The 24,792-nt window shown below is 42.6% G+C and overlaps 3 protein-coding genes across 6 annotated transcripts; 2 read left to right on the top strand and 1 right to left on the bottom strand.

The window, feature by feature from the left end:
• Window positions 1–104: 104 nt before the first annotated feature.
• d2hgdh (D-2-hydroxyglutarate dehydrogenase) lies at window positions 105–5,350 on the top strand. Its single transcript, XM_034577559.1, has 10 exons — window positions 105–251; window positions 1,424–1,801; window positions 1,886–1,943; window positions 2,019–2,158; window positions 2,862–3,055; window positions 3,164–3,332; window positions 3,470–3,613; window positions 3,942–4,084; window positions 4,360–4,525; window positions 4,662–5,350. The coding sequence occupies exons 2-10, from the start codon at window positions 1,459–1,461 to the stop codon at window positions 4,940–4,942; spliced, it is 1,638 nt and encodes a 545-aa protein (XP_034433450.1). The 5' UTR covers window positions 105–251; window positions 1,424–1,458; the 3' UTR covers window positions 4,943–5,350.
• An 807-nt stretch (window positions 5,351–6,157) lies between these two features.
• acvr1l (activin A receptor, type 1 like) lies at window positions 6,158–14,318 on the bottom strand. Of its 4 annotated transcripts, none has more exons than XM_034577560.1 (10): window positions 14,162–14,318; window positions 12,831–12,914; window positions 11,903–12,157; window positions 11,159–11,373; window positions 10,525–10,624; window positions 9,503–9,649; window positions 8,812–9,087; window positions 8,007–8,204; window positions 7,784–7,914; window positions 6,158–6,718 (listed from the first exon to the last, which is right to left on the bottom strand). In XM_034577560.1, the coding sequence occupies exons 2-10, from the start codon at window positions 12,901–12,903 to the stop codon at window positions 6,587–6,589; spliced, it is 1,527 nt and encodes a 508-aa protein (XP_034433451.1). In that variant the 5' UTR covers window positions 12,904–12,914; window positions 14,162–14,318; the 3' UTR covers window positions 6,158–6,586. The 4 variants fall into 4 exon arrangements, with proteins under 4 accessions (XP_034433451.1, XP_034433452.1, XP_034433453.1 ...); XM_034577561.1 differs by having other exon boundaries at window positions 13,918–14,317; XM_034577562.1 differs by having other exon boundaries at window positions 11,903–12,151; window positions 14,162–14,317.
• A 2,898-nt stretch (window positions 14,319–17,216) lies between these two features.
• otomp (otolith matrix protein) lies at window positions 17,217–23,262 on the top strand. The gene is made up of 9 exons (XM_034577568.1): window positions 17,217–17,421; window positions 17,579–17,715; window positions 18,127–18,229; window positions 18,408–18,593; window positions 19,613–19,787; window positions 20,431–20,498; window positions 21,945–22,129; window positions 22,471–22,642; window positions 22,828–23,262. Exons 1-9 carry the CDS (start codon window positions 17,331–17,333, stop codon window positions 22,836–22,838), a joined length of 1,128 nt encoding a protein of 375 aa, XP_034433459.1. The 5' UTR covers window positions 17,217–17,330; the 3' UTR covers window positions 22,839–23,262.
• The last annotated feature ends 1,530 nt before the right edge of the window (window positions 23,263–24,792 follow it).

Here is a 24,792-nt window from a genome sequence, read left to right as displayed (position 1 = left end):
CGCTTATCATTGGTTATTCGGTGATTACCGTTAGGGCCACGCCTATTGGTTCAATCTGAAAGAGACGCGTCCTCTGATTGGTCCGCTCTCTTCTTCGCGACCTCCGGCCGGTGACTTCCTGTGTTGCAGGTTGTAAACACTGACTCCAGTTCAGCCAAGTGAAGAAAACCTTCTTGAACTGTGTGACACATTTCACCGGAGGACACGAGAGAACCCGCAGCGGGATGCGGACTCTCAGCTGAAGCTTCACGGTGAGTGACGGAGGGTCTTTGTCGCTAACTGAGCTAATGGAAGCTAAGCTAACTGGAGCTGCAGGGTTTTAACAGGAGTTTGCAGATGATCAGTGACGTGAGGAGTCAACACGTTCTTCTCTCACTCGTGTCAGACACAGATACAGAGAGTGTCCATGTGGAAACTGTTTCAAACTACACACATCTGTAAATACAGGAGTGTTTCAGGATACTGGACAGAAGTCTGTGCTAATGGAGATAGTGACAATACAATATTTGAAGTATAAGGTCATTTAAAGACACAAGTGACTGAGGCAGAGTTTTGAAGCCAAATGTAAATACAGATTTTTAGATAAGTAACTGAAGTTGTGCAGAAGACTAACAGCCTGTGAAATCATGGTTCAGCTGATGTAAGTGTATTTACAAAAAAGAAGTGAAAACAGTGCAAGAGTAAAACTTAAAATGCAAGAGACTAGAAATAAGTCGTTAGTTTCAGATATTTGAATACATCTTTATAAATCAAATATGATGAATATGGGGAAATTCAGACACTGAAAATGAAATAGATTATTTATTCAAGTCAACTTTCGATAGGAATGTGTGACAACCTCATTATTACTTGTATATTAACACAAATTCACCTTCCACTTGATTTGTTTATCTCTACACACGTTATCTCAAGGTGCTTTTTACATAGTACGGGTCAAGGTCTTACAATATTATAGAGAAACCCGAACTGTTCCCACAAAGAGCCAACGCTTAGCGACCGTGGAGAGAAAGCAACTCCCTGTTAACAGGAAGAAACCAGGAGAAGAAGCGCAGCTCGTGTGAGCGGCCATCTGCCTCAACCGCTTGGGATTAAGTATCTCTGTCATTCCCCAAGTCAATCAATCTTGAAAAACTTTATTTGTAACGCCCATGTACACAAACCACAATCTGCCTCTATAATGTGCGGCATTATCTGCCCTTAACCCTCAATTAAAAACTACCCAAAACAGCTAATAGATAATTATTCATACCGTTGAATAATTAACGTGAGACAGTAGGCGTGGCTGCTTCATTACAGCAGTGGATTGCTTGTTAACAATTAGAAGCTAATAAGCTGACACACGAGTAGAAACATGAATATAGTATATGTTGTACTATTTCTATGTTGTGGTAACAGGTTTGTGTTTCATCCCACTCCCACGCAGCCGGTTTCTCCGCCCGTCATACAAACTCTTCAGTTATGGCAGGAATTTTCATGAGAGCATCAAAGCTGAGGACAGCTCTGAGACACCTGAGCTCCTGTGGCTCCCTCTCATCTGCAGCCATAACCAGAGTCTCACCTGCCGACCTCTGCGGGCCGTCTCTCCTCTGCGGCTCTGGGCAGTTTGTAGCCTCCGCTCGGAAGCTACACACCGAGGCAGAAGGACAAAGGCCGTCTCCGGCCGCAGCCCCAGAGAGACGGCCTTTCTCCAGAGTGACTCCGGAAGATTTGTCCTTCTTCAGAAAGGTCCTACCAGGCGGGACCATCACTGACCCAGACCTGCTGGAGTCAAGTAATGAAGACTGGCTCAAAACAGTGAGAGGTGATGATGATGAAGAGTTGAAATCAGCATCAGGATTCATTTTATTATACAACTGAAGTTACATAGAACGTATTTCTCATGCAGGTTCCAGTGAAGTGTTGTTGAGACCTCAGACAACAGAAGAAGTTTCTCAAATTCTCAGGTAAATAACAAACAATGAGAAAAAGGCTTTGTACAAAAACAAGTTTTTTAAAGTGTCTTATTTCCCCTCCTGCAGTTATTGTAACAGTCGTAACCTGGCAGTCAACACTCAGGGAGGCAACACAGGACTGGTTGCAGGCAGCGTGCCAGTCTACGATGAGATCATCCTCTCCACTGCGCTTATGAAAAACATCCTTAAATTTGATAGCATCTCTGGTAAGTTCACAAATTCTGAAGTTTAAACCAAAATGAGCTGTATGTATTTTGAAAAACTGATCATTATCAGAACGAACAACTTCATGCACAATTTAAAGGTTCAGTGTGTAGAATTTAGTGACATCTAGTGGTGAAGTTGCATGTTGCAGCTGAATACCCCTTATCTCACCGTCCCCTTCCAAACAAGAGAACCTGTGGTAGCCTTGAGTTGTATTAAAAACTCAAAAGGTGTTGAGTTGACTGGACAAAAGTTTGTCCAGTCCGGGCTACTGTAAAAAAAAACATGGCGGCGGAGAAGACCCGCTCCCGATGTAAACATAAAGTATTTCAATATAAATGACCCATTCTAGGGTGAAGAAAACAACAATTCGTACAATTTATGTGACATTTCCAACATATAAACTAATTTGACTGAGATTACTCCCCCACTTCAGATTAGCTAAGATTGTTCTCTGGAAGAATCATCATGAGTCCCACCCCCCCACACTGCTGCAGCTTGTTTTATTAAAGGTTTTTTTCATTTCTAACATTTCATGTTTCCAATTTGCACCAAATTCACCACTGCACTTCCCAGGACCCCCCCAGCAACACACCTGCAAAGTTTGAAGTAGATCAGCGGTTATAAAGGCGTATTACATACATCAGTACACATACGTACATATTCACACACTGACAGTAAGATTTCTCCTTCACGGTGTTTCAGGTATTCTAACCTGCCAGGCAGGTTGTGTCCTGGAGAACTTGTCTCTCTACCTGGAGGAAAGAGACTACATCATGCCACTGGATCTGGGCTCAAAAGGCAGCTGCCAAATTGGAGGCAACGTGGCAACAAACGCAGGCGGACTGCGGCTGCTGCGATACGGCTCCTTACACGGGACTGTGCTGGGTGTGGAAGTGGTGAGTGGAGTGAACCACTTCAACATCTTCACCACCAAGTCTTGTGAGGAGAAGTGTGAGCGCACATGAATCTGATTGAATGTTTGTGGATGTGTGTGACACATACAGGTGTTGGCAGACGGGCGGGTGCTGGACTGTCTGACCACACTGCGGAAAGATAACACCGGATATGACCTCAAACAGCTGTTCATCGGGTCAGAGGGGACACTGGGGGTCATTACAGCCGTGTCCATTCTTTGTCCTCGGAAACCCAAATCTGTCAACGTGGTTTTCCTGGGTAGGTTGTTTTTTCTCTGTCACTCAGATCTGGAGACAAAAACTGTGAATTTAACAATGCGATGAATTTCTTGTACATCCCAAAGCTAAATCCAGTCCCCTGTGTGTGTGTGTGTGTTTGTGTGTTTGTTTGTGTAGGATGTGAGACCTTCGAGAAGCTACTGCAGACGTTTCAGCTCTGCAGAGGCATGCTGGGAGAAATCCTGTCCGCTTTTGAGTTCCTGGACAGTGAATGTATGAGGCTGCTGAACACGCACCTCAAATTACCTAATCCCATTTCAGGTAGGCACGCACAACAAAAGGTTTTCACGAAGTCGGCATACTATATCTTTATGAGACCTTTCTGCCTTTATCAGCAAATGTTTATAACTGCTGATAAATGATAACATACTTACACGCTTCATGTGGCATTTTCATGTATGTTTAACTATATTTATTACCCATTATAACCCATCAGTTATGGATATGGGAAGATGTGACTTAAAGTATACTTACAATCTCATTTTAGTGTGTTACAAAACGTTTATCAGTGTTTGTATGTGTCACTTATAAATACTAACACACATGTCAACCTCCTCCTCCCCCCCCCCCCCCCCCCCCCCCCCCGCAGCCTGCCCATTCTACATCGTCATAGAAACATCTGGATCTGACGCGACACACGATGGAGAAAAACTCCACAACTTTCTCGAAGAGGCGATGAGCTCTTCAATTATCTCTGATGGAACTGTGGCGACGGAGGATTCCAAAATAAAGGTAACTGATGAACACATTGTTGGTTTTCTAGTCTTTGTACTTGATTTTATTGACGATAATAAAAAATAGAATGGCACCGAGTAGAAAGCATAACTCTGCCAAGGCCAACAGTCCCTTTTAAATTCAATCAAACTGCACTCACTCATAAATATCCTATCTTGTAATGTCCATGTCTCAACCTTCCACCAAGTCTTGTGGATTTTTTTTCCCCATATAGTTTTTGGGAAGGGCCCAGATATAAAAAATGATCTTTTTTTCCACTTGTAACTGTTCAGGCTCTGTGGTCGATGCGGGAACGCGTCACCGAGGCGCTGACTCACGAGGGCTACACGTACAAGTATGACATCTCTCTTCCAGTGGAGCAGATCTACCAGCTGGTGACAGACATGAGGAAGCACGTGGGCAGCCGAGCTAAGAGTGTGGTGGGATACGGACACGTGGGTAAGAGCAGAAGATTATTTTTTTAAATACTGGCCTGAAAGAAAGAGATATGATTTCTTGGCGTCTCTTTGGTTACAAAACCTACAACAATATATCTGCATTTTGAAATTATGTTTACTTCAATCTCCCCCTGCAGGTGATGGTAACCTCCACCTAAACGTCACATCTCCTGCCAAAGACCCGTCTCTCCTCGCTGCCATCGAGCCGTTCGTCTACGAGTGGACGGCCAGGTACCAGGGCAGCATCAGCGCTGAGCACGGACTGGGCCTGAAGAAGAGGAACTACATCTACTACAGTAAACCCAGCCAGGCTGTGGCTCTCATGGGCGACATCAAAACCCTGCTCGACCCCAAAGGCATCCTCAACCCGTACAAGACTTTACCAGACGACCTCATTCGACCTCATACGACCTCATAACCCTCCTGCTGCTTTGGAGTAAATAGTAATGTGGACTGAACATACTCCAAATTAAGTTACCTCTAAACATTAACAACCTGATAATTATGTATGGGAATAAATTAAAGGTGAAGCTTTATGTTCAAGCATTTGAATTAAGAAAGAAAGAATATCCTGTGTCTGTCCAATCTGTCCCCTGCCACTGTTTTAAGAACCTGTCCTTGAAAATGACCCGTAGAAATACGTTTTCTAAAAATCAAAAAACAGCAAACAGTCGAGCAAGAATGCAGTAAATGTTTTATTACATATAAAAAAGACAAAGCAACATTTGTTTTTTCAAAACAAACCCAGTATTTTTTGAACAAGTTTGTTTGTAACCGCACACGTCAGTAACTGTCTTTTTTAAATAAAGCGATTTCCAAATGAAAATGGAGTGTTTTTTTTCCCATCATTCAGGTAACTTGTAGTGTTGCATGATGGGAGACGAGGAGTGAATTGAGGCCCAGCTCGCTACAGAAAGTCTTCACCCCCATAGTCTTAAAAAAAATAAAAATACACCAGCTCAGCACAAACAGGTCTTCCTTGATTCCTCTCTGCTGACACAGAAGACCTTTAGTTGTAATTACAGTTTATGAAGAGTCAGGCAGAGAGGAACACATTCTTATTATAAGATACAGAATAATTCCTATTGGCAGGTGCTTACTGTTTGTTCCAGGAAGCACCTGAATAAACATGTAACATTTGTGGTGTTTCGTCGCTTCGGCTCGATTCCTTTTCCTCTATTTCTCACCAAACTGTTTCCTACTAGCTTCATTAATGAAAACATGGGTACAGAACGTTCATTAGTGTCGATGCCTATACATAAATTCAGTCCATTTCACGCACCATCAGTCTTACATATCCTCAGTAGTGTGGTATCAGTGGAGCTCCAGTACATAAATATCAAACTACGTTTATAAAGTTTCAAAAACAATTGCTTCTATTGGCTCTTTTCCTTTAGTTAGTGTGTTTTTGGAGTGTGTACTTGGTGTGTGTTTGTTGGCATGTTGTGATAAAGCTAAATGAGTGAAAACATTTCCGATTGTCTCTGAGCAGAATGCTGCGACCACACGCCAGAACCAGTGGCTGAGGGTTAGAAACTGAATTGTAGGCGACTCAGCATGTAGTGTTTTGTTTGTTTGTTTGTTTGTTTGTTTGTTTGTGTGTGTGTGTGTGTGTGTGTGTGTGTGAGTGTGTGAGTGTGTGTGTGTGTGTGTGTGTGTGAGAGAGAGAAGGCCAAACCCAGGGCAGTCCTAAATGGACATTAAAGCTTCACTACAATAGGCCATCTGTGTTATTCACACTCAGTAACAGTCCTCAGTTCAAGTCAGTGCGAACACGTTGGCAACAGGTTTGTGTCCCGTGGTGAAGGCTGTTTTCTTTTCAGACAGGACAAGTCCCAACATCTGTATTGGCTTCGAGTCAGAGAGAGGGATGTTGAGGGGGAGAAGGCAACCTCAGAGAAAGGAAGAGAATGTGAGAAGAGAGGGATGAAGCTAGATGACACTTGAACTCCTCTGTTCTTCCACCTTATCTCGTTGAAGAAACGCGTGGCTCGTCTCTAAGCCGACCCCCCCCCCCCCCCCCCCTCTGACACCAGGCAGCTGCCTCTGAAGCTCCTCCCTCTCACGACTCCTTACCCTTCTCCAGAGAGCTGTGGATCTTGTCCAGGGTCTTCTTGATGCGCAGCGCCGTGAGCCTGGCCGAGGGGTTCTGGTACCAACACTCCTTCATGAGTTTGACCAGGGCAGAGAGAGTCTGACGGAGGAAGACACAAAGAAACAGACAGTGAAGAAGAAGAAGAAGGGATTCATGCAGTAATACACCCGTACTCCATGATAATGTGACTGCAGGTTTTCTGGGTATTAGCGTACAAATATATCACGAGCATTGGTACAAATCACTTATCTATTTATCATTTAGCAGTTACAGCTGTAAATCTCCACAAGACTAACAGGTGATGGCGCCACAGCAGCAGCAGCTTGTGTGTGGTGTGGAAGAGAAGAAGTGTGGTGACTAACTTGTCCTGACTTGTTTTATTGAAACTTTAATGCATCATGACCCAGCAGATTATGTGATTTAATGTCTTTTATATTGTATTTATTGTCCATCTTTTGTGTTCAGCTGAGGTTTGGGTGAAAACTTCCATCTGTACTGGAAATTGCACCATGTTGACAATAAATACATCCTTGATCCTAGAAGTTGCATCCACAACATCCATGTACTTGAATGAAAAAGGCTGTACTGTGAACTTTTAACTGGTCTCCAAAGCAACATAAGAGCATGAGAAGGAATTCATGAATTAATCTGCATATTATTAAGCGTCTCAAAGTATAATGTCCTGGAGCCGAGGGTGATAAAATCAAATGTCTTATTTTTTTCCAAACCACAAAACATTTACTTAACTGTGAGACCAGGAGAAGCAGTAAATTCTCACACTTGGAATCTAACGTTTGACATCTTCGTTCTAAAAATTGATTATTATCATCAAGATATCAGCCTGATCATCGCTGATATTTAGAACAACTAATTGCTGTGATAATCAAATCAGTTGAATCTTTTAAAGCAGTGGTTTCAAACTATTGTGGCTTGTGCCCTCTTAAAAAAGGAAATTATGTCTTGTGAGTAACGACTAACAGGATAAATACGCCTATGAGCCCAAACTTAACTTTGGTTACGCAGCAGGAACTCAAATTCAAGTGATCGCTTATATCTGACGATATTTTTTAACCACAAGTTGTGTCTTTCCGTTTTTGACATCAGAGGAACAGCAAAGATCATTTCTTTAAAGTGGGTAAATAAAAGTGAAGATAAAACACTCACAGGATCAGAGAACCAGCGATTGGGAATGAAAGGCCTCTGCTGCTCCACACACACCACCTTCCTCATGTCCTCAAAGCTGGGATCGTTTGGAACCTGATCATAAAACGGAGGCTTGTACTCCTCAACGATACCTGGAAATACAACATTGGTATTAAAGCAAACACACTCTAACCCCAGAGGCCTGAAGTTGATTCCAAAACACCAGCGTATGAAACGGACTCACCGTTGCTGTATGTGCGTCGTGCTATTTCCCACAGCACCAGTCCAAAGGCCCAGATGTCCACTCTCTTGTAAGCATCAAAGCAGTCGGTCTGAATGGTCTCGTCCAGCACTTCAGGTGCCATGTAGCGCTTGGTGCCAACCTTTGGATTGTTGCCCACATCCAGCACGTTGTCTGCCTGGAAGTGGGTCACAGCCAGTCCTGGAACGTGCATCAACATGATATTGTAACTTCCAACAGATCTGTCGTGTGGCACATACCCACACAAATACACCCCTGGTAAAAGAGGTTTGGCAGACTCTGCAATACTTTGTTCTACATCGATATCGTAGACTGTTTATAAAGATAGACGACATGACCGGTCCCGCCCTAAAAAATTATAATGAACGAGACATATAGATCAAAGTGTCAAAATACAAAAGATGGTTTAGTTATTTTATGTAGCTCTTATCACACTTATGTATATTCAAGTGTCAACTATTAAGGTAAATTTTCCAAACATGTGTATCGGTAAGACCTTTTCGTCCTAGTCATCCTCTGATCACTACTACACAGACCTGAGCCCGAAATTACATCATCTGTGCAAGATGGCAGTGTTCGCATCCAGAATATTTTGGCTAGTGGGAGGAAGTGGAGACACGTCGTCCATCTTCATACATAATGTATCTTACTGAACATAAACTAACATATTTTGAATGGTGTTAGTGTTTTGAGCAGGCATCTCTTGTCCCATAAATGGCGAAAAGAGAAAATATTAGACTCTCTGATAAAAGGTTACAGAAGATAAAGGAGTAGAAATAGAACTGACCCAGGTCTGCGATGCAGCAGCGCAGCTCCTTTGTGACCAGGATGTTTTTGCTCTTCAGGTCCCGGTGCGCGATGGCCGGTTTCCCCTCTGTGCCGAAGATCTCGGTGTGCAGGTGCACGAGGCCGCACGCTATTGACGCCGCCATTGCCAGGCCCTCCGACGTTTCCACGGCAACCCGCTGCAAGTAGTCATAAAGCGAGCCGTTCTCATGGTAATGGGTGATGAGCCACAGCTGTGTGCTGGAGTTTCGAGAAGTCATGTCAGACGCCATGAAGCCTGAAAGGAAAGACGGAGGAGCCAGAAAAGACAGGAATGAAATATAACTGAATCAGACACTATATAATTATCATTAGATTGTATTATAATATGTTGCACATGTTACTAATTGCATTCTCTCTCTATGTATCAGTGCTTTCAAACATTGGAAGGTGGCAAGAACACAAGAACATTAAATTAAACATGGATCACAGCAACATTTAGCTTCCAAAGAAAGTAATTCAAGCAGAACATTTGTCTAATGGAGCAGAGATAATCAAATCACTGAAGCTGTTTTCCTCTGAAGCTCAACTACTGTATATCCTTGGTAATGATGAAAAAAAAAAAACTGTTACAGACATTAAACCAGGGGAGAAATAAACTCAACCTTCCAGTCAGTAAGAACTCCCATCACATTTGTGTGCAGCAGACTCACCCAGTATGTTTTCGTGTCGTAGCAGCACTGTGTTGTAGATCTCGGTCTCTCTGAACCAGGACTTCTCGTCTCTTGAGGAGAAGATTTTAACAGCCACGTTCTCGCCCTGCCACTGACCCCGCCACACTTCTCCATATCTGCCCTTACCTGGAACAAAAGAGGGAAGACAAATAAAAGATGGGACACACAGGAAGTCAGGGCAGAGATATACAGATGTCCGTCCTTTTTGTATTTAACATTCTGTGAATTCTCTACATTTTCCATTTGATGTTATTTCAATGTTTTGGTTTTTCATGGTATTTTATGGCTACATTCATGTTCTGGTTGTTAAAGCTCTCTCTGGTGTCTGATTTCTCCGACACAGTTTCCACATCAACGACCCATCACAGCACAAAACCACATTTTTCCAATTCCAAACTGGCACAAACTGTAGCGTATCGTACTGAAGCACAAGACAGGATCCTGTGGCATCTGACCCACATACTTTTATTTAATTTCTCAAAACTTACATCGCCACTGTAAGACAAGTGTTGTGAGTAACAAGCGACTTGTGTTGATTTAATTCAGAGAAAAATGATGGGACTTTCTTTCACACTGTTTTCATCTGTTTATCACATTTGTATCTTAATACAATTTACCATCTAAAAATACATGTGTTTGATAATCATCCAAGAAGAGTTGAATTGAGGCGACTATGAAAAGGATCTGAATGATTGATTATCTTCACAGAGATCAGTGTCTTCAGTCCTTGGAAAAAACTGATGAGCAGCAAAACCAAAGGGCATGAAGGACGACAGCCTGCGAAAGACACTGACACTGAGCTCACTGCTGTGAAGCTAATGTTCAGATGAGGTTTTCTTTTTCCTGATTATTCGGAAACCATCAAAGACATTTCTGAGCTATTGTCCACTTTCTAATTTATGTTTTTTATGATTTCTGATTAGTTGTAAATATTCCTCTGACTAAATCAGCTGATGAATAAACCAATCAAAAAGAGTTGAATCCAGTCCTGCTTCACTTACCTACACACTCCATCAGACTGATCTGCCTGGCCACAGTTCTCTGGACAAGGAAGGGAAGACCCGAACCCGAACCTGACGTACACGAGTGATCCAACAGGTCCTGCAGACAGACAGACATCAGTTTAGCTTTATATGTCATAATCTTCTGAAGGAGCATAGTATTAAACCCATCACATGTAAGTGCAAAGCCATTCTGCATATTCTGCATCAACTATCATGAAAAAGGGTGCGACTGTAATAACAAACCAAATCCCATTCGTGGAAGTTTCCAATTCTACAATGACTGGAAAAAACATGCAAATGTTGTATAATAAGACTTGTAAAAATTATTTTAAACATAAAAAGCTATAAATACCTTCTCAGTATTATTATTTCAAAGAATTCAAATCATGTAGTTTCTCAATCAACAATTTGTAGACACCCTAACAAACCTTAATTGAAAGCAAAAGGATGACAAACTAATTTCTCAGAGCAAAGAATACTCATTAAATACAAATGTACACATTTTTTAAGTAAGGAATGAACACAACATCAGATAATTCATCATTAGTTCAACAACAGGAACATTTGCATGTGAGATGGAATCCCTCTCTGCTTTGTTGTGAATCTATCTTCATGCTGTCGTCTTTCTTACCGCTAAAGTGCTGTCTCCCACATTGGAGGAGATGAGGCCGTCGATGGCTCCCTGCTCGGTGTCAAATTCCTGCAGCCTGTGCAGACGGCCGTGGTGGAGCCTCCTGCAGGCCAGTACCGATACCACAGAGAGCAGAGCCAGAACCACCACTGGGCCGAGTACAAACAGAGCCAAGGTCTCAACACGATATCGAACTGGCTCACCCTCTGGCTCATCTTCTCAAGGGTAGAGATAAATTAGGCAGAGAGGGAAAAAAGGGAAGAAATACATAGTTACATGACTTGTCTTTTTTCAGAAAATCTTATGGACACAATAAACGATAATTTCCTTGCTGTAATCATTACCCCGACAAGGACGTTATGCTTTCACCCCTGTCCATTTGTTTGATTGTTGGTATATTTGTTTGTCAGCAGGATTATGCGAAAACTGCGTCACAGATTGCAATAAGACTTGGTGGGAGGATGGGACACAGGCCAAGAAAGAACAAATACAATTTTCAGGGGGATTCACAAATTTGTATCAAATTCATTAAAGTTGGGAGATATTTTTTTTATTTCCTATTGGAATAGTTCAGGGATCTTAATGGGGGGGGGGAAAAGCATATTTAGAGAACGATATCTAGGAGTGTGTGCAATTTGGTGCAGCTTGATTGAATTTAGGGCGCTGTTGGTGCTGCTGGGCCTTGGTGGAGGTTTGCGCTCTACTGATTCTAGTTAAACATGTATTAAGCTGCCATTCACGTACCTGATGGAAGCAGAGCCATGAGAGTGCTCCTGGTGTTGTTGCCGTTGCACATGGTCTCAGAGCAGCAGGTAATGGCCTGGTGGAAGGACGGCGCTGTGAAGCAATGTAACAGGATTTTTTCCGGCCCATTCAGGCAGCCGTGCTCAAACTCCACCCTGCTGCCGCCCACTATGACAGAGGAGAAGCACCGGGTTCCCTGGCAGCGGGTGACCTGAGGGCATGTTGGGCTATCACACAAACATACCAACTGTCCATCTGTGGAGAAGAAGACGATCCGAGTTCATCATACATTCACAGGACATAGAAGCACATTAACACTGAATAGATTCAAGGCAGTAAGCCAATGGAGAGACTTCTGTCTCACCAACTTTCTCACTCACATCAAGCTGGCCATCTGGCAAAATGCAACTGCACTTCCACTAAAAGACACTTGATTGGCAGTTATTATACCAATAAATTAAGTCTGTAGTGGTCATAAAATATAACAAACACTATAACATTTAAATGCAATTTAAAAAGGAAATGGAGTGCTGTCTGTAAGTTGTTCTAGATCTACACTGTCTACTTCATTTTTATTGCCCATTTTTTCAAATACTAATGACACACTGTTACTGGAAATGATGTGTCATCATGTATATATATTTGGAATTAACACTTTTCAAATGACTCAATCTGGGAGGGACAACTCACTGCTCAGTGACCTATACTGACATCACAAACCTAATATCAACTTCAAAACACTGCCATTGAATTAGTCCCTGCTGCCACTGAGAAAATCAATGCCTATATCTTTTATGTCAAGTCTCACAAACAATTGCTCATAGTTGGTGTGAGTACACAAAAACAACAGACAGCTGAAAAAATGCCTCATAATCTGCAAACAATAAGAAATGTGTTTAGAAATCGAGAAGATATTTGAACACGGTACCTGAGCCCTCAGCTGATGTGTGCAGGGCCTTCAGCAACAGCAGCAGCAGGACATGGACACTGCAACGACCCATGTTTCAGTGCACTGACGGAGGGAAGGAGGGAAGGAAGAAGAAAAGAAAAAGAAGAAGAAGAAGAAGAAGAAGAAGAAGAAGAAGAAGAGGAGACAGTGAGAGTTCACATGAGTTCACTCTTGTAAAGAGGATAATTACATTTAGCTCCTCTATGTTTTCTGATTATCCCTGACAAGACTGAAGACAAAAAGGAAGCTACAACTGCTAATGGTTGAGTCCAATGAAGCCAAATGGTGCTTTGATTGCCTGTGTCAAAGGTTTAGTATAGAAGATATTGCAAAAGACTATAAGGAAAAATACAGTGCCGGTTTAAAAAGTTGGGTCCTCACTTTGACATAATATAAGTAGATAAATGGAGAGATGAGATAGATGAGATATATGCTATATTGACCCTGAGGGAAATGTAGGCACCCAGGAGCTCACAAGACAGTCAAACACAAGAGTATAAGAATAATAAAAGGTCAAAATGAGTCAAGAATAAGTTCACTGCAGTGAGATGAAAGCCACCAGAACTACTACACAGCTGTCACTGTACAGAAGTGTGTGCTAATGGAGATATTGACAATAGAATATTTGAAGTATAGGGTGATTGAGAGACACAAGTAACAGAGGGAGAGTATTGAAGCAAAAGATAAATACTGATTTAAAGATTAATAGGTGAAGCGATACAAAGATGTGCATTAGACCAACATAGCCTGTAACATGATGGTACAGCAGATGTCAGCTTAATAAAAACAAAGTGAAAAACAGTGCAAGAGTAAAACTTAAAGACTAGAGATATAGAAAATAGAAAATCAAATAGCGATAACATATTTGAGCTGTTATCATTAGTTAGTTTCATAAAAACAAGCTAATCTTTAGTAGCAGCTTTAAAAGTTTCATGTGTTTTGCTTCAGTGAGGCTAACAGTGAATGTAGCACTGCTAAATAACAACACAAATTCCGTTAGCACGATTACACCATACATGACAGTGTGTGAGCCTCTGGTTTTGACCTAAACTCTATTAAAACACACCTTAGTCCGCGGCTCCTCCTCGGTGGACCTGCCACACCGCAGGTCGGTGTGTCTGCGGCTAACAGGCCACCAACAGGCGCTTTTATTGACCGTCCACCGGCGCCTCGGCGGCGCCAGGCAGACAGACCGCCGCCCATTAGACCTGCAAGCTAAGCTAAGCTAGCTGTGCAGCAACAAAGCGCAGCCCGGGCAGTCTTGGCGACTTCTGGGCAACAAGTCAGCGACAGAAACGAGAGCCACGTACCTGTCGCACGCGGGGAGCCGCTTCTAACTCATCCCGCGGGGTGCGTGTGTCCGTGGGCTGCGTGTAAATGACGGTATTAGCTTGATTAGCGGCGTCAAAGGAGCCGACAGCGGGACCAGTGCCCTGCCCACCCTCAGCCGCCCGTGACGTCACCACAACACTACCGCCGAGCTGCATTGTGGGGCGGAGCAGCCGTCCAGCGGGCTGTCACAACAATTACCACAACACCGGTGTAGTGATGCTCATGGTCTGTATTCGTAAGTATTGTTACTCAATTGCTACACTCTTGATTAAATCTTTTAAATCTTTTCTATGTGACTGTTTTTATTAATTTATTTTCACTGTGTTGTTTTGTTGTTGCTCGTGTTTCAAGGTTCAGTGTGTAGAATCTAGGGACATCTAGTGGTGAAGTTGCATGTTGCAGCTGAATACCCCTCAGCTACACACTGGACCTTTAATTGTTTGTGGCTGATTGTGAATGTCTTGTTCTCAATGTGACTGCCTGATTAAATAAAGATCAAATAAAAATAAATACTTTGCCTGAGTATATTTCAATTTGTACTTTCTTGGAATATTTGTATTTATTTACACTGCTGCTCATAAACAGTTCATTTATTTCATTTATACACCTACTACTACTCAGTAATCTATACACTACATTTCAGTGGGAAATATTGTGCTTTTCACTCCACTTGCTCACGTGCTCATGATAATTGTTACCATTATGATGCATTAATAAGCAAGCAGCATTTTCATTTTACCTTCTTTATAAACTGTACAGCAGCTTAATCTTTTAGCAAATCATATACTCAGACTCAGGCGGGAAATCATGGAGTGTCTTTTCATTTTTACTCTGACAATTATACTGTTCTCAGTGCGTAGGTGAGTATTCACTATGTAATCGAATTTCACGTTTACAGCTCCACAGAGATTTTAAATCAAGACAGACAGTAATTATTAAAGCATTCATGGACAACTTCAGGTGAAAAGTATCAATCAATTGTCTCTTGATGTTAGTCAATAGTCCAATAACATCCAGTAATGATTGATTGTGTAATAAAACTTATAATATTGGTCAGTGTTTGTCAGTATTCTTGCTTTCAGTCTTTTCACACAGCCCAATTGAACTTAATGTGGGACTTGCTTTTGCAATTATAATGTTATAAAACATGGCTTGAATTTCAAGTTATTTACTTTAACAAATAAAGCAAAATCTGCGATGTGACTTGACTTGTTACAGTTTGAATGAAATTAGATGAATGTTGGATTTTCTGTGAATCAGTGTTTGTCTCCTGATCCACTGTTTATGTGATCTGAGTGACGGTCGACATGTGACGCTGTGACACTTTTTCTACTAGTGAATGAGTGAAATTAAATGTAGCCTCCACTAACATCATCACCAATAGTGAATCAACACATTGTCAATGTTTGACGGATCATGTCCCTTCTGGTTTAATGTGATTATATGCTGTCAGGTTTGTGATGTTTGCATTGACAGAGCAGCTGTGGATGAATGAGAAGTGAATTTGAATCTGTTTTGTTCAGAAAACAAGTGCAGCCCATTTACCGTTTCCTGTTTACATGTTTTGTATTAATTGCTTGTTTTGTATATTTTCTAACGAGCATATTGTTTGCTGCACTCACTCTTTGAGCTCTGGTCATGTTTTTACCCACTTTCTCCTGTTGTGATTTCTCATGTTAATTGTTGTAATGCTGTTTTAATGGCTAATTTAAAATCTAGCCAAGGGACAACAGTTGAAAAGCAGCTTTTTGGCTGACACCACATGGCACATTTCTATTGACATTGGTCGTTTCAAATAGTAGGAAAATAGCAGAAGTGCTTTTCACACAGCAAAATACATATTTATTCTGTGCATTTATTGTGCCCGAACAATTTTGATTAATGCTCAGATTTTTCCTCGGTTAACTGATAATTCATTTTGTCTATAACATTTTAGAAAATAGTGAGAAATATCTGTTAGTCCATAAGCCAAAATGATAAATTTTCACAGCGGATGTTTTGTGTTTTTGCTTAGAGGATGACTAAAACAATTATTTAACGATCGAAATGTATTTTCTGTAGATCTATTATTGATTATCGGATCAGTTGTCGCCCCCTGACCAAGTGCTAATGTTGGTTAAAGCTTCATCTATTCGACAGATTGCAACACAAGCTGCATCGAGCTCTGGGAGGCTCCCTGCCTACAGTTTCCCAGGAGAAAACCCTATATGCACTCACCATTACTCTTGGGAGAGTATGTATTTTGAGTGCTTTATTTAAAAAGTCCCTCAGTGCTTCCATCTCCCTTCACCCCTGCATGCAGAGAATCAAATACACCCCCCCACCTCCCTCTGCCGCTCTGCAAACCAATACAACCCTTCAGCAATGACCCGGAGCAACCATGCAGATCTGATATTGCATATAACACTGCAACTAAAAGATGGATATGAAGATTAATCCATTTCACTTCTCACCTGTTGAGATTTATTTCATCCTTGGTTCACTAAGTGTGTGTTTGTGTGTGTGTGTGTGTGTGTGTGTGATAGAGAGAGTGTGTGTTATTTCGTGTGTGGGCCTTTGAGAGAGAAAATGGAGAATTGTATCAAGTAGCCGAAATGTTTTCCCTCCACTGGGTCCTGTGGCCTGGAACAATAACCGGCGCTGTTTGTTCTTGCTTACCTGGGGCTTCGGTCTCCGGTGAGTCGGAGCGAGCCCCCGCCAGTATCTGTTCTGCACCAACACAGCTCCAGCACAGAGACACATTGTCCGCGGCCTTTTTAATTAAAGACCCCAGGTTGACACTCAGTGCCAGGTGACCTGAGCTGCTCCGAGCCTACATGCGCCCACCGCTGTCGTCTCCACTGGGGATAAGTCTCACCGATAATTGGAGGGGGGGAAACACTATACTGCTATCATGAGATGGAGGAAGGATTATCTACCGAGGGCTTTGACTTAAGAGGTGGGGACGGAGGAATAATGTGATGTTTTCTTCTTTCTCCATCCCCCCATTCCCCCCATCACGCCCTCTTCCTGTCCCTCTCTGTCTCAGGACCAGGTTATAAGAGAGGAAGTGGGCAGGTGTGTGACTTTTTTCAATGAAATTCGCCGGCTCTTCACCTGGTTTGTGTTAGAGAGATCGTCCGAAGCAGATTTCCTACCAGAGCCAATATGGAGGGTCTACAGAGACGTCTGCCTGTAGCTTTCCTCCTTATTCTGCCTCTACTGTGTGTCAGCGCTGTCTCCAATCCAAAAACTACAGGTAGATTATGTCTGTGATGATCTATGCATGTTCAAAAGAAATGTTTTCAATGTTTCAAAAGGCAGGAGTCGAGGTGCAACTATTCAAAGATTGCAGGTATGTGCTCTTGCTTTTACCTTTCACTTCATTTGCAACTCTTTTCTATTGTTTTCTCCAGTTTCCTGGTGTGTATTGTCTGATGCTGAGGAGCAGAAGTGTCTGGATTTGGCCGGGAACGCCACAGCTCGGAATATTAGAGGAACGTTGCAATGCGTCCGTGGCCTGAACACCAGAGATTGTATCGACAGAATCAAGGTACCTAAAGAACCAGTGATGGGAAAGGGGATTGTCCAGTCTGATTTTCAAAATGTGATCATCATACTTACTTACATACTCAGTTCCAAAGAATATGGCATTTTATTGTGGGGTATAAGTTCATCATTCACACTTCTTAAAGACTATTTTACTTTTGACCCTTTCCTTGTGGCCACATCTTCATTAGCTGGTGGCATTTTGTTCTAACCCCCAAACCCCTTGCCCTAATTTATCTGTGGTTTATTCTTATAGCAGATCCTGTTAGATAAATGTCATTTGAAATCGTTTCAGCTCTGTGGAAGAGGTCCCAAAGAAACATGAGTCATTGCTTTATATCTCACGTCACAGTTTGGAACAACCAAACATCCGTTATTCCATTTGAAACCGACATGATGAATGTGTTTTCCACAGAATGGGACAGCGGACGCAGCCTCCATGTTTGCAGATGACATTTATGCTGCTGGCCTCTGTCACGGACTGGATCTGGCTGCAGGAGAGTCCCACAACGGAGTTAGTAAGTAAACAGGGAATCAGTCCAAATAAGGACTAAACTCAAGTGATGCCCAAACATGTCAAAATGAACATGCGGATCCCATGTATCTACTGTGTGCATTGTATTTTATTTTAAGTCTTACTCCTGATATGAGAAATGATTCCCACTGGTTTTCTCCTCATCTGTTTTTTCCCTCCAGACGGTATTAGTTACTACGTGGTGGCGATGGCTCGTCGCTCCTCATCAGACCTGTCCCTGCTGGAGATGCACGAACGCAGCTCCTGTCACCCCGGCATGCGAACCACAGTGGGATGGACCGTCCCTATTGGCTACCTGGTCAACACCTCCCAGATCAGCGTAGGGGAGCAGTGCAACTTCCCCAGAGGTGAGATGGAGTTGGACACAGGGGAAGAGAGATTCAGTGAAAATGTTGTGTGAGTGTGTGTGTGTGTGTGTGTGTGTGTGTGTGTGTGTGTGTGTGTGTGTGTGTGTGTGTGTGTGTGTGTGTGTGTGTGTGTGTGTGTGTAAACCTTTGTGTGGATGGTATATGAGAGGTTCAGATGGAGGAGGGGGAGAAGCAGTGATGTGGAATAAAGAGGTGAAGGGATGGAGGAGAGTGAAAGTAAGAGGAGAAGAGTCTCTCTCTCTCTCTCTCTCTCTCTCTCTCTCTCTCTCTCTCTCTCTCTCTCTCTGTGTGTGTGTGTGTGTAATAATTAAAATGGACAAATATTGTCTTTGTATCCATGTAAATACTACAACAGTACAAATGGAGGAAAATGAAATAACTGACAAAACCATATAAACAATTACATTAACAAATTGATTGATTTAGTTTTTTTATGTTAACCTTTGGTTTTATCTATAATTATTCTTGTGTTTACATATGATGTATTGTAAGGTTTCCTTGGGTGATTAGATTATTATAAATATTATTATGGCTGCATCAGACGATTATCTTCCTTTTGTTCAATATTGATTATTTGTTTAGATAACCTTTAGAAAAAAGTCCATTATGATTTGCTAAAAGAATCTTCCCATTGACGCTATCGTCTCCCATGAGACGATTTGGCCTCAGTCAACTTTAGGTCTGTTTTTGTTTGTATCTGCCTCAGTCTTATCACAAATTTGATTAATTACACATTGCTTGAAAGCTCAAATTCTCCTGAGTCGTAATTGTTCTTCCAACACATTTTTAAATCGGCATAACACTGCATCTGATTCACAGCATTATGGTACATTCTTTTCCAGCTTATGGACAAAATCTGGGTCTCTGGTAAACTGGTTCGAGTAATTTAAGGAGGTGCAAGAGAAGTTGGTCGTTTGACCCACTGGAAGACATTCTCTCCTTAAGTCCTTTACTTCCCTCCACTCGTCCTCTCACTCAATCTCCTTTTTTTTCACCAGTGGTCGGAAACTTCTTTGGTTACAGCTGCGTGCCGGGTGCCAAAGACCCCCATCATGACCCCAGAGGCAACAACCCGAGGAACCTGTGCGAGGCCTGCATAGGAGACGAGTACGACAGACACATCTGCGCCAGCAGCCACAGAGAGAGACACTACGGAGAGTCGGGGGCATTGAGGTACAACACTGACAATAATAACCTGGAAATGATACACTAATGGCACCCAGAGGAGGTGTAGCTGCTACGACCTCTGCCTGAGTGTCTGCTTCACTTTATTCTCTTCAGCATGTTCTGTCTCCATGAAGGAAACATAATGAGTAATTAGAGCTGTCTGAAATAAACTAATTGATGATGGTGATCAATAAGTCTGGCGTTCCCCATGGTGTCTGTAGAAGGTATATAATATTACATGGTGGAAATAGACTCCATTCATTAAAGACGATCATCATAAGAGGAAATAAACAACTGGAATGGTCACCCTATGTGCTGTATCTACATTTAATGTCCATTTCAATCATTGCCTTCATGTTATAATTAAAGACAATGGTATGAATTTGTTCACTTATATATTACTGTGCAGGAGTTCTCAGTAAAATGGCCTTTAGCAAATCAGTGAGTGTGTCTGCGATGGGAATAAAATGGCCACGGGAGCCGATTTAACAATTTCCTAAAGTGCCTCAACAGTCAGCAGAGAATTTACTTCTGTAAACAGAGTCGTGCTGTTTAAATAAGTCATTCCCGAGCGCAGTCCCCCTTTAAGTCATGTTTTGATCCATTTAAAGATTAACAGTGTCTGATTATTTGTGTGTTTTTATTTCAGATGCGTGGCTGAAAATCTGGGGGATGTGGCCTTTGTCAAGCACACAACAGTCTTTGACAATTTGGACGGTCGGTGTTTGAATTATGATGCATTTCAGAGACTACACCAGTAATTACACAGTACAGGGATATCATTTTAGAATTTAATTATTAATGATGAGGGTTACTTAAGGCCAGCAGAGTGCTAGTCCCTGACAAGACACAGGATGTCAGTGTTCCACAATATTTCTCATATGAGTATCACAGCAGCCAATAAAGAAAAAAAAAGAGGGGATAAAACATAATTGAGAAAGGCAGGCAGGGACAGGAAGGGACAGACCGACGGACATTTTTGTCCAGAAATGAAAAGCCCTAATTCCCTGTTTGGCTGCATCTGCTCTTCCGCTTTAGGCAACATCCAAAATGAATGGTGATCATTATCACGGTCACGCTAGACAGACTCCGCTGGTGCAGCCGAGAAGGAGCAGTTTGACGCCGGCTCAGCAAACAGCGCCGCTGTTTAACGAAGCACGCTTTCTCATATGGTTCAGAAATGTCTGGAGTCAGACCAATTAACTGAGGTCAAGAAAACACAGACGGTCTGTGCTGGTGTCTGAGGGGAAGGAAGTAGCCTCGAGGTGGATTATATTTAGGGGTTTGTTTGCTACTTTAAGGGAATTCCGCTATTTTTCAACCTGGGGCCTATACGTTTATAAATGTGGGTGCGTAGATGAATGGTTCTTACAAAAACCTTTGGAATCCATCCAGTAGATCCAATGTAATCTTATGGGGCAACTGTGACTGTCCACAAAATGTCCACTAAAATAAAATGCTCCATTTGTTACTCTGGATCTTTGCTAAGAGTCTGGCAACATTACACATGTCTCGCTCAATGACAAGTCTTCAGGTTGAAAAATACCAGAATCCCCCTTTAAGTTGTAGGTGGTAAACTAAATCTCCATAATTCAAAATGTGAAATTTGTTATATAAACCAAACAAATTGATTAATTTGTCATCAAAAGCAAAGAAGAAAACTACAGCAGTTAAATAATAATCTGCTTCACTTCTGTATAAAAATGTATAAAAACCACATAATATAATTAACATACAGAGAATAAATACAGGGAATAAACGTCCATATATTTAGTTTGAATCAACTTCAAAGACTTTGTGTCCTTGACTCTGAGTTTCGGCTCAAATGACGACACAAGAAAACTGATACCACTCTCGTGACAGTAACCAGTTTTTGATTTGGTGCAGTGACTTTCTGGAGCCCGGAGCAAATATTCCAGGATTTCTCTGCGGCTGGTGCTGCTGATAAATCCCCATAAAACGCACAAGTTGTCATTTTTCCACTTCATTTCTTGTGCAGTTAAAATTAAACAAGATATAGTGCTTTAAAGCTGCTGCTAGATGGATTTTGTTACCTTTGGATGGAGCCAGACTAGCTGTTTACACTTGGCAGTCATTTCCCATAATGTTCAACTCCTTTAATTAAATTAAAATCTGACAGACCTTCCCTCCTCTGCTGCCCAGGTAAGAACCAGGAGTCCTGGGCTCTGGACCTGGAGCTGGAGGACCTGAAGCTGCTGTGCCCAGATGGGACCGAGGCAGGCCTGGATGAGCATGAACACTGCCACCTGGCAGCCGTCCCCACTAACGCTGTGGTGGTGCGGGTGGAGGACAAGTGCCGCGTCTGGAAGTTCCTGGAACGCTTACAGGTGGGTGTGCGTTGAAATCGCATGTGTGTTTCTGTGTGTGTGTGTGATATCATCCCCAGTTATGTGTGTTCATGTCTATCTTTTACTCTATCTCTTTGGAGTCTGTGGTATTGATCTGCACGTCTCAGAACGCAGGTATCTGCTAAACTGTCATCCCTCTTTCTGAGTGTGTCTCCCACACGCCAGGATGACTGATACGTCCTGAGCTGATCCCCTGGCTACACACACAGACATCCTCACATTTCCAAAGGAACCACACACGTGTACACACTGCACGCCAACGCACATCACTGCGTGCCCTCGTGCATTAAGTGCTGTCACACACTTTCTCTCGCCTGCAGAACGCGTTTGGCCACGCCAAGGAGGGCTTCCGCCTGTTCAGCTCAGCGGGCTATGGCGAATCTGATCTGCTCTTCAGTGATGCCACCCACCACCTGCAGAGGGTTCTGGGTAGCTACTCCTCCTGGCTGGGCCCCACTTACACCACCATGCTGCAAGCCTTCGAGTGTGAGGGTAAGAGCTGTTTGCCTGTGTGGGGTAAAAGTGTGGTTATGTGTTTTTATGTGGATCTGGTGACAGACAGACGGTAGCTAAGTAGCTGGAGGATTTCTCCTTGTGTGTGTGTGTGTGTGTGAGTGTGTGTGCATGTGTGTGTGTCCACTGCAGCTGTTCTCATTATTGTACCTTCCCTCCAACAGGCTTCTGCTGATGGAACAGGAGGAAGACATCCAGTGCCTCATCCCTCCGTCTCCATCCTCCCGTTCTGCCTTCCCTCCCCGCCATCTGCGTCTCTCCGTCTCGCCATCTCTCCTCTTCTTTGCTCGGCTTTATCGTGTTTTTGTTTTCTCCCTGCGTTCTACCACCCGTTCTCTACTTCTGCATCCTCGTTCTCCTCCGACCTGCTACGTCTTCTTATATGCAGGCCGGCAGGGTAGGACATCTCTTAGAGGGGCTAATCGGCTAAGAAACAAACGTCCACTGAGCATGATTAAAAGGACACTGGGAAGAAAGGGCAGGAAAAAGAAAAGAACAGGATAAAGTTAGAAAACAATAGATAAGAAAATAACAGGTTAATGCGTTGTTGTAGTTGTTATAATAGGCCTATTGACAGGCTGTTTCTCTGTGTAGAACGTTTTTAACAAGAGGTGGGATTACACCAAGAGGAAGAAAAGTGCCCCACAATCACACACACACAGACACACACACACACACACACACACACACACACACACACACACACACACACACACACACACACACACACACACACACACACACACACACACACACCCAAACATCAAGTTAATGGTTCCTACCCCAAACGTTTGTTGGGAGATTGTGTTCTTCTCAGCTTGATGCATCGGTATAGCAGCCTCCCCCCCCCCCTCCGCCCTCCGCCCTCCTCCCACAGGGTCCATCTCTGACACTGAACAACAGGGTGCTATTAACTACGAGCTTAGAACACTCAGTAACTGTATGTGTGTGTGTGTGTGTGTGTGTGAGAGACAGAGAGAGAGAATATTCACTGTCCCATAGCCACTGGCATATTATACTGTTTGTGTGATAGAAAGTGTGTTTATGTGTGTGTTTATGTGTGTGTGTGTGTGTGTGTATTGATACGATTGCTGCTTTCCCATGGGCTTGTATAGCTTTCGACTTTGGATCACTGCTTTCTCACCGGTCTGGTAAGGTGGACCGGACCGTGCCGTGCCGTGCCAGCTCACAGTGTCCTGTTACACTATACAGCGAGGAGAGAGGGGGATTAGGGCTCTAGTTGCCTCCAGTGACCCCGGAGTGAGACTATTTTAACAAAAAGAAGCCTTAATCATCCCAAAACATGATCTCCCCAAAACCCTCGGACTCTCCTGCTTCTGTTTTTTATCTACATAGCAACACATACAGGAATATACGTCATACACCCTATGTGGTTTATACTCTGCATAGCAAGATGCTGATATGATAGGTGGCGATAGTTACTAACGGGAGGAAGTTTGAGGTCTGAGCTGTGCGTCTTATCAAATAGTTGTCACGAAGAAGAGTATCACTGAGATCATGTGTGATGGAGGAATGGTGATTGTCAAGAAAATGTACAAAATCATGTATCTTCCGGTTGCTATCATCAATAAAGGATCACCAACCTGTTTAAAAAGATGTACTTGAAGAATCCTGTACTGTAAAACTGCATAACTATACTTCGCATTCTGTACCACGAAGAAAATAAACCGGTTGGTCGGTTTTGAAAGTGTTAAACTGTGGCTTTGGCTTGATCACATCAACATCAAACCAGTTAGACAACAGAATTGATTTCAAAAACAGTATTTTTTAAAACTAAATCTGCTGTCTTCTTTTTTCTTTTATTAAAATGTTGTCACATTTAATTTCCCGACCACACCTGTTACCTCTCAGTCCCTCTTCATGACAGAAGCTGTATCAGTGAAGGGTATTGTACTACTTCCCCTCTGGTTTCTACCATTGGTGCTGTTTGTTTCCACATCTGTCTTGATGTAAATACTCCTCGCTGCCTGAAACGTGTAGAGCTGCAATCCCTCTTCTTTCCAACCAATTAAACGAATGATGAAGAAAAAGAATCCTCTCTTCCTTTAGTTGACTTCTAGTTATCCTGGAACAGCTATGTGATATCTGTGTGGAAATGAATTGAGCTT

The sequence above is a fragment of the Hippoglossus hippoglossus genome, chromosome 22 (genome assembly GCF_009819705.1).
Source record: "Hippoglossus hippoglossus isolate fHipHip1 chromosome 22, fHipHip1.pri, whole genome shotgun sequence".
Classification (NCBI taxonomy): Eukaryota; Metazoa; Chordata; class Actinopteri; order Pleuronectiformes; family Pleuronectidae; genus Hippoglossus; species Hippoglossus hippoglossus.
The sequence above is the reverse complement of the archived record's forward strand: the minus strand, read 5'-3'. Positions and strand labels throughout refer to the sequence as shown.

Excerpts from the sequence above, each read along its gene's own strand:
- acvr1l (XM_034577560.1), bottom strand. The coding sequence starts at position 12,903 with ATGGGTCGTTGCAGTGTCCATGTCCTGCTGCTGCTGTTGCTGAAGGCC. Across the intron at positions 9,650-10,524 it reads CAGTCTGATGGAGTGTGTAG|GTAAGGGCAGATATGGAGAA; the intron begins GTAAGTGAAGCA and ends CTTTTGTTCCAG. Across the intron at positions 6,719-7,783 it reads ATCGCTGGTTCTCTGATCCT|ACTCTCTCTGCCCTGGTCAA; the intron begins GTGAGTGTTTTA and ends TTCCTCCGTCAG.
- d2hgdh (XM_034577559.1), top strand. The coding sequence starts at position 1,459 with ATGGCAGGAATTTTCATGAGAGCATCAAAGCTGAGGACAGCTCTGAGA. Across the intron at positions 1,802-1,885 it reads CTGGCTCAAAACAGTGAGAG|GTTCCAGTGAAGTGTTGTTG; the intron begins GTGATGATGATG and ends TTTCTCATGCAG. Across the intron at positions 1,944-2,018 it reads GAAGTTTCTCAAATTCTCAG|TTATTGTAACAGTCGTAACC; the intron begins GTAAATAACAAA and ends CCCCTCCTGCAG.
- otomp (XM_034577568.1), top strand. The coding sequence starts at position 17,331 with ATGGAGGGTCTACAGAGACGTCTGCCTGTAGCTTTCCTCCTTATTCTG. Across the intron at positions 17,716-18,126 it reads ATTGTATCGACAGAATCAAG|AATGGGACAGCGGACGCAGC; the intron begins GTACCTAAAGAA and ends TGTTTTCCACAG. Across the intron at positions 22,130-22,470 it reads AGTTCCTGGAACGCTTACAG|AACGCGTTTGGCCACGCCAA; the intron begins GTGGGTGTGCGT and ends TCTCGCCTGCAG.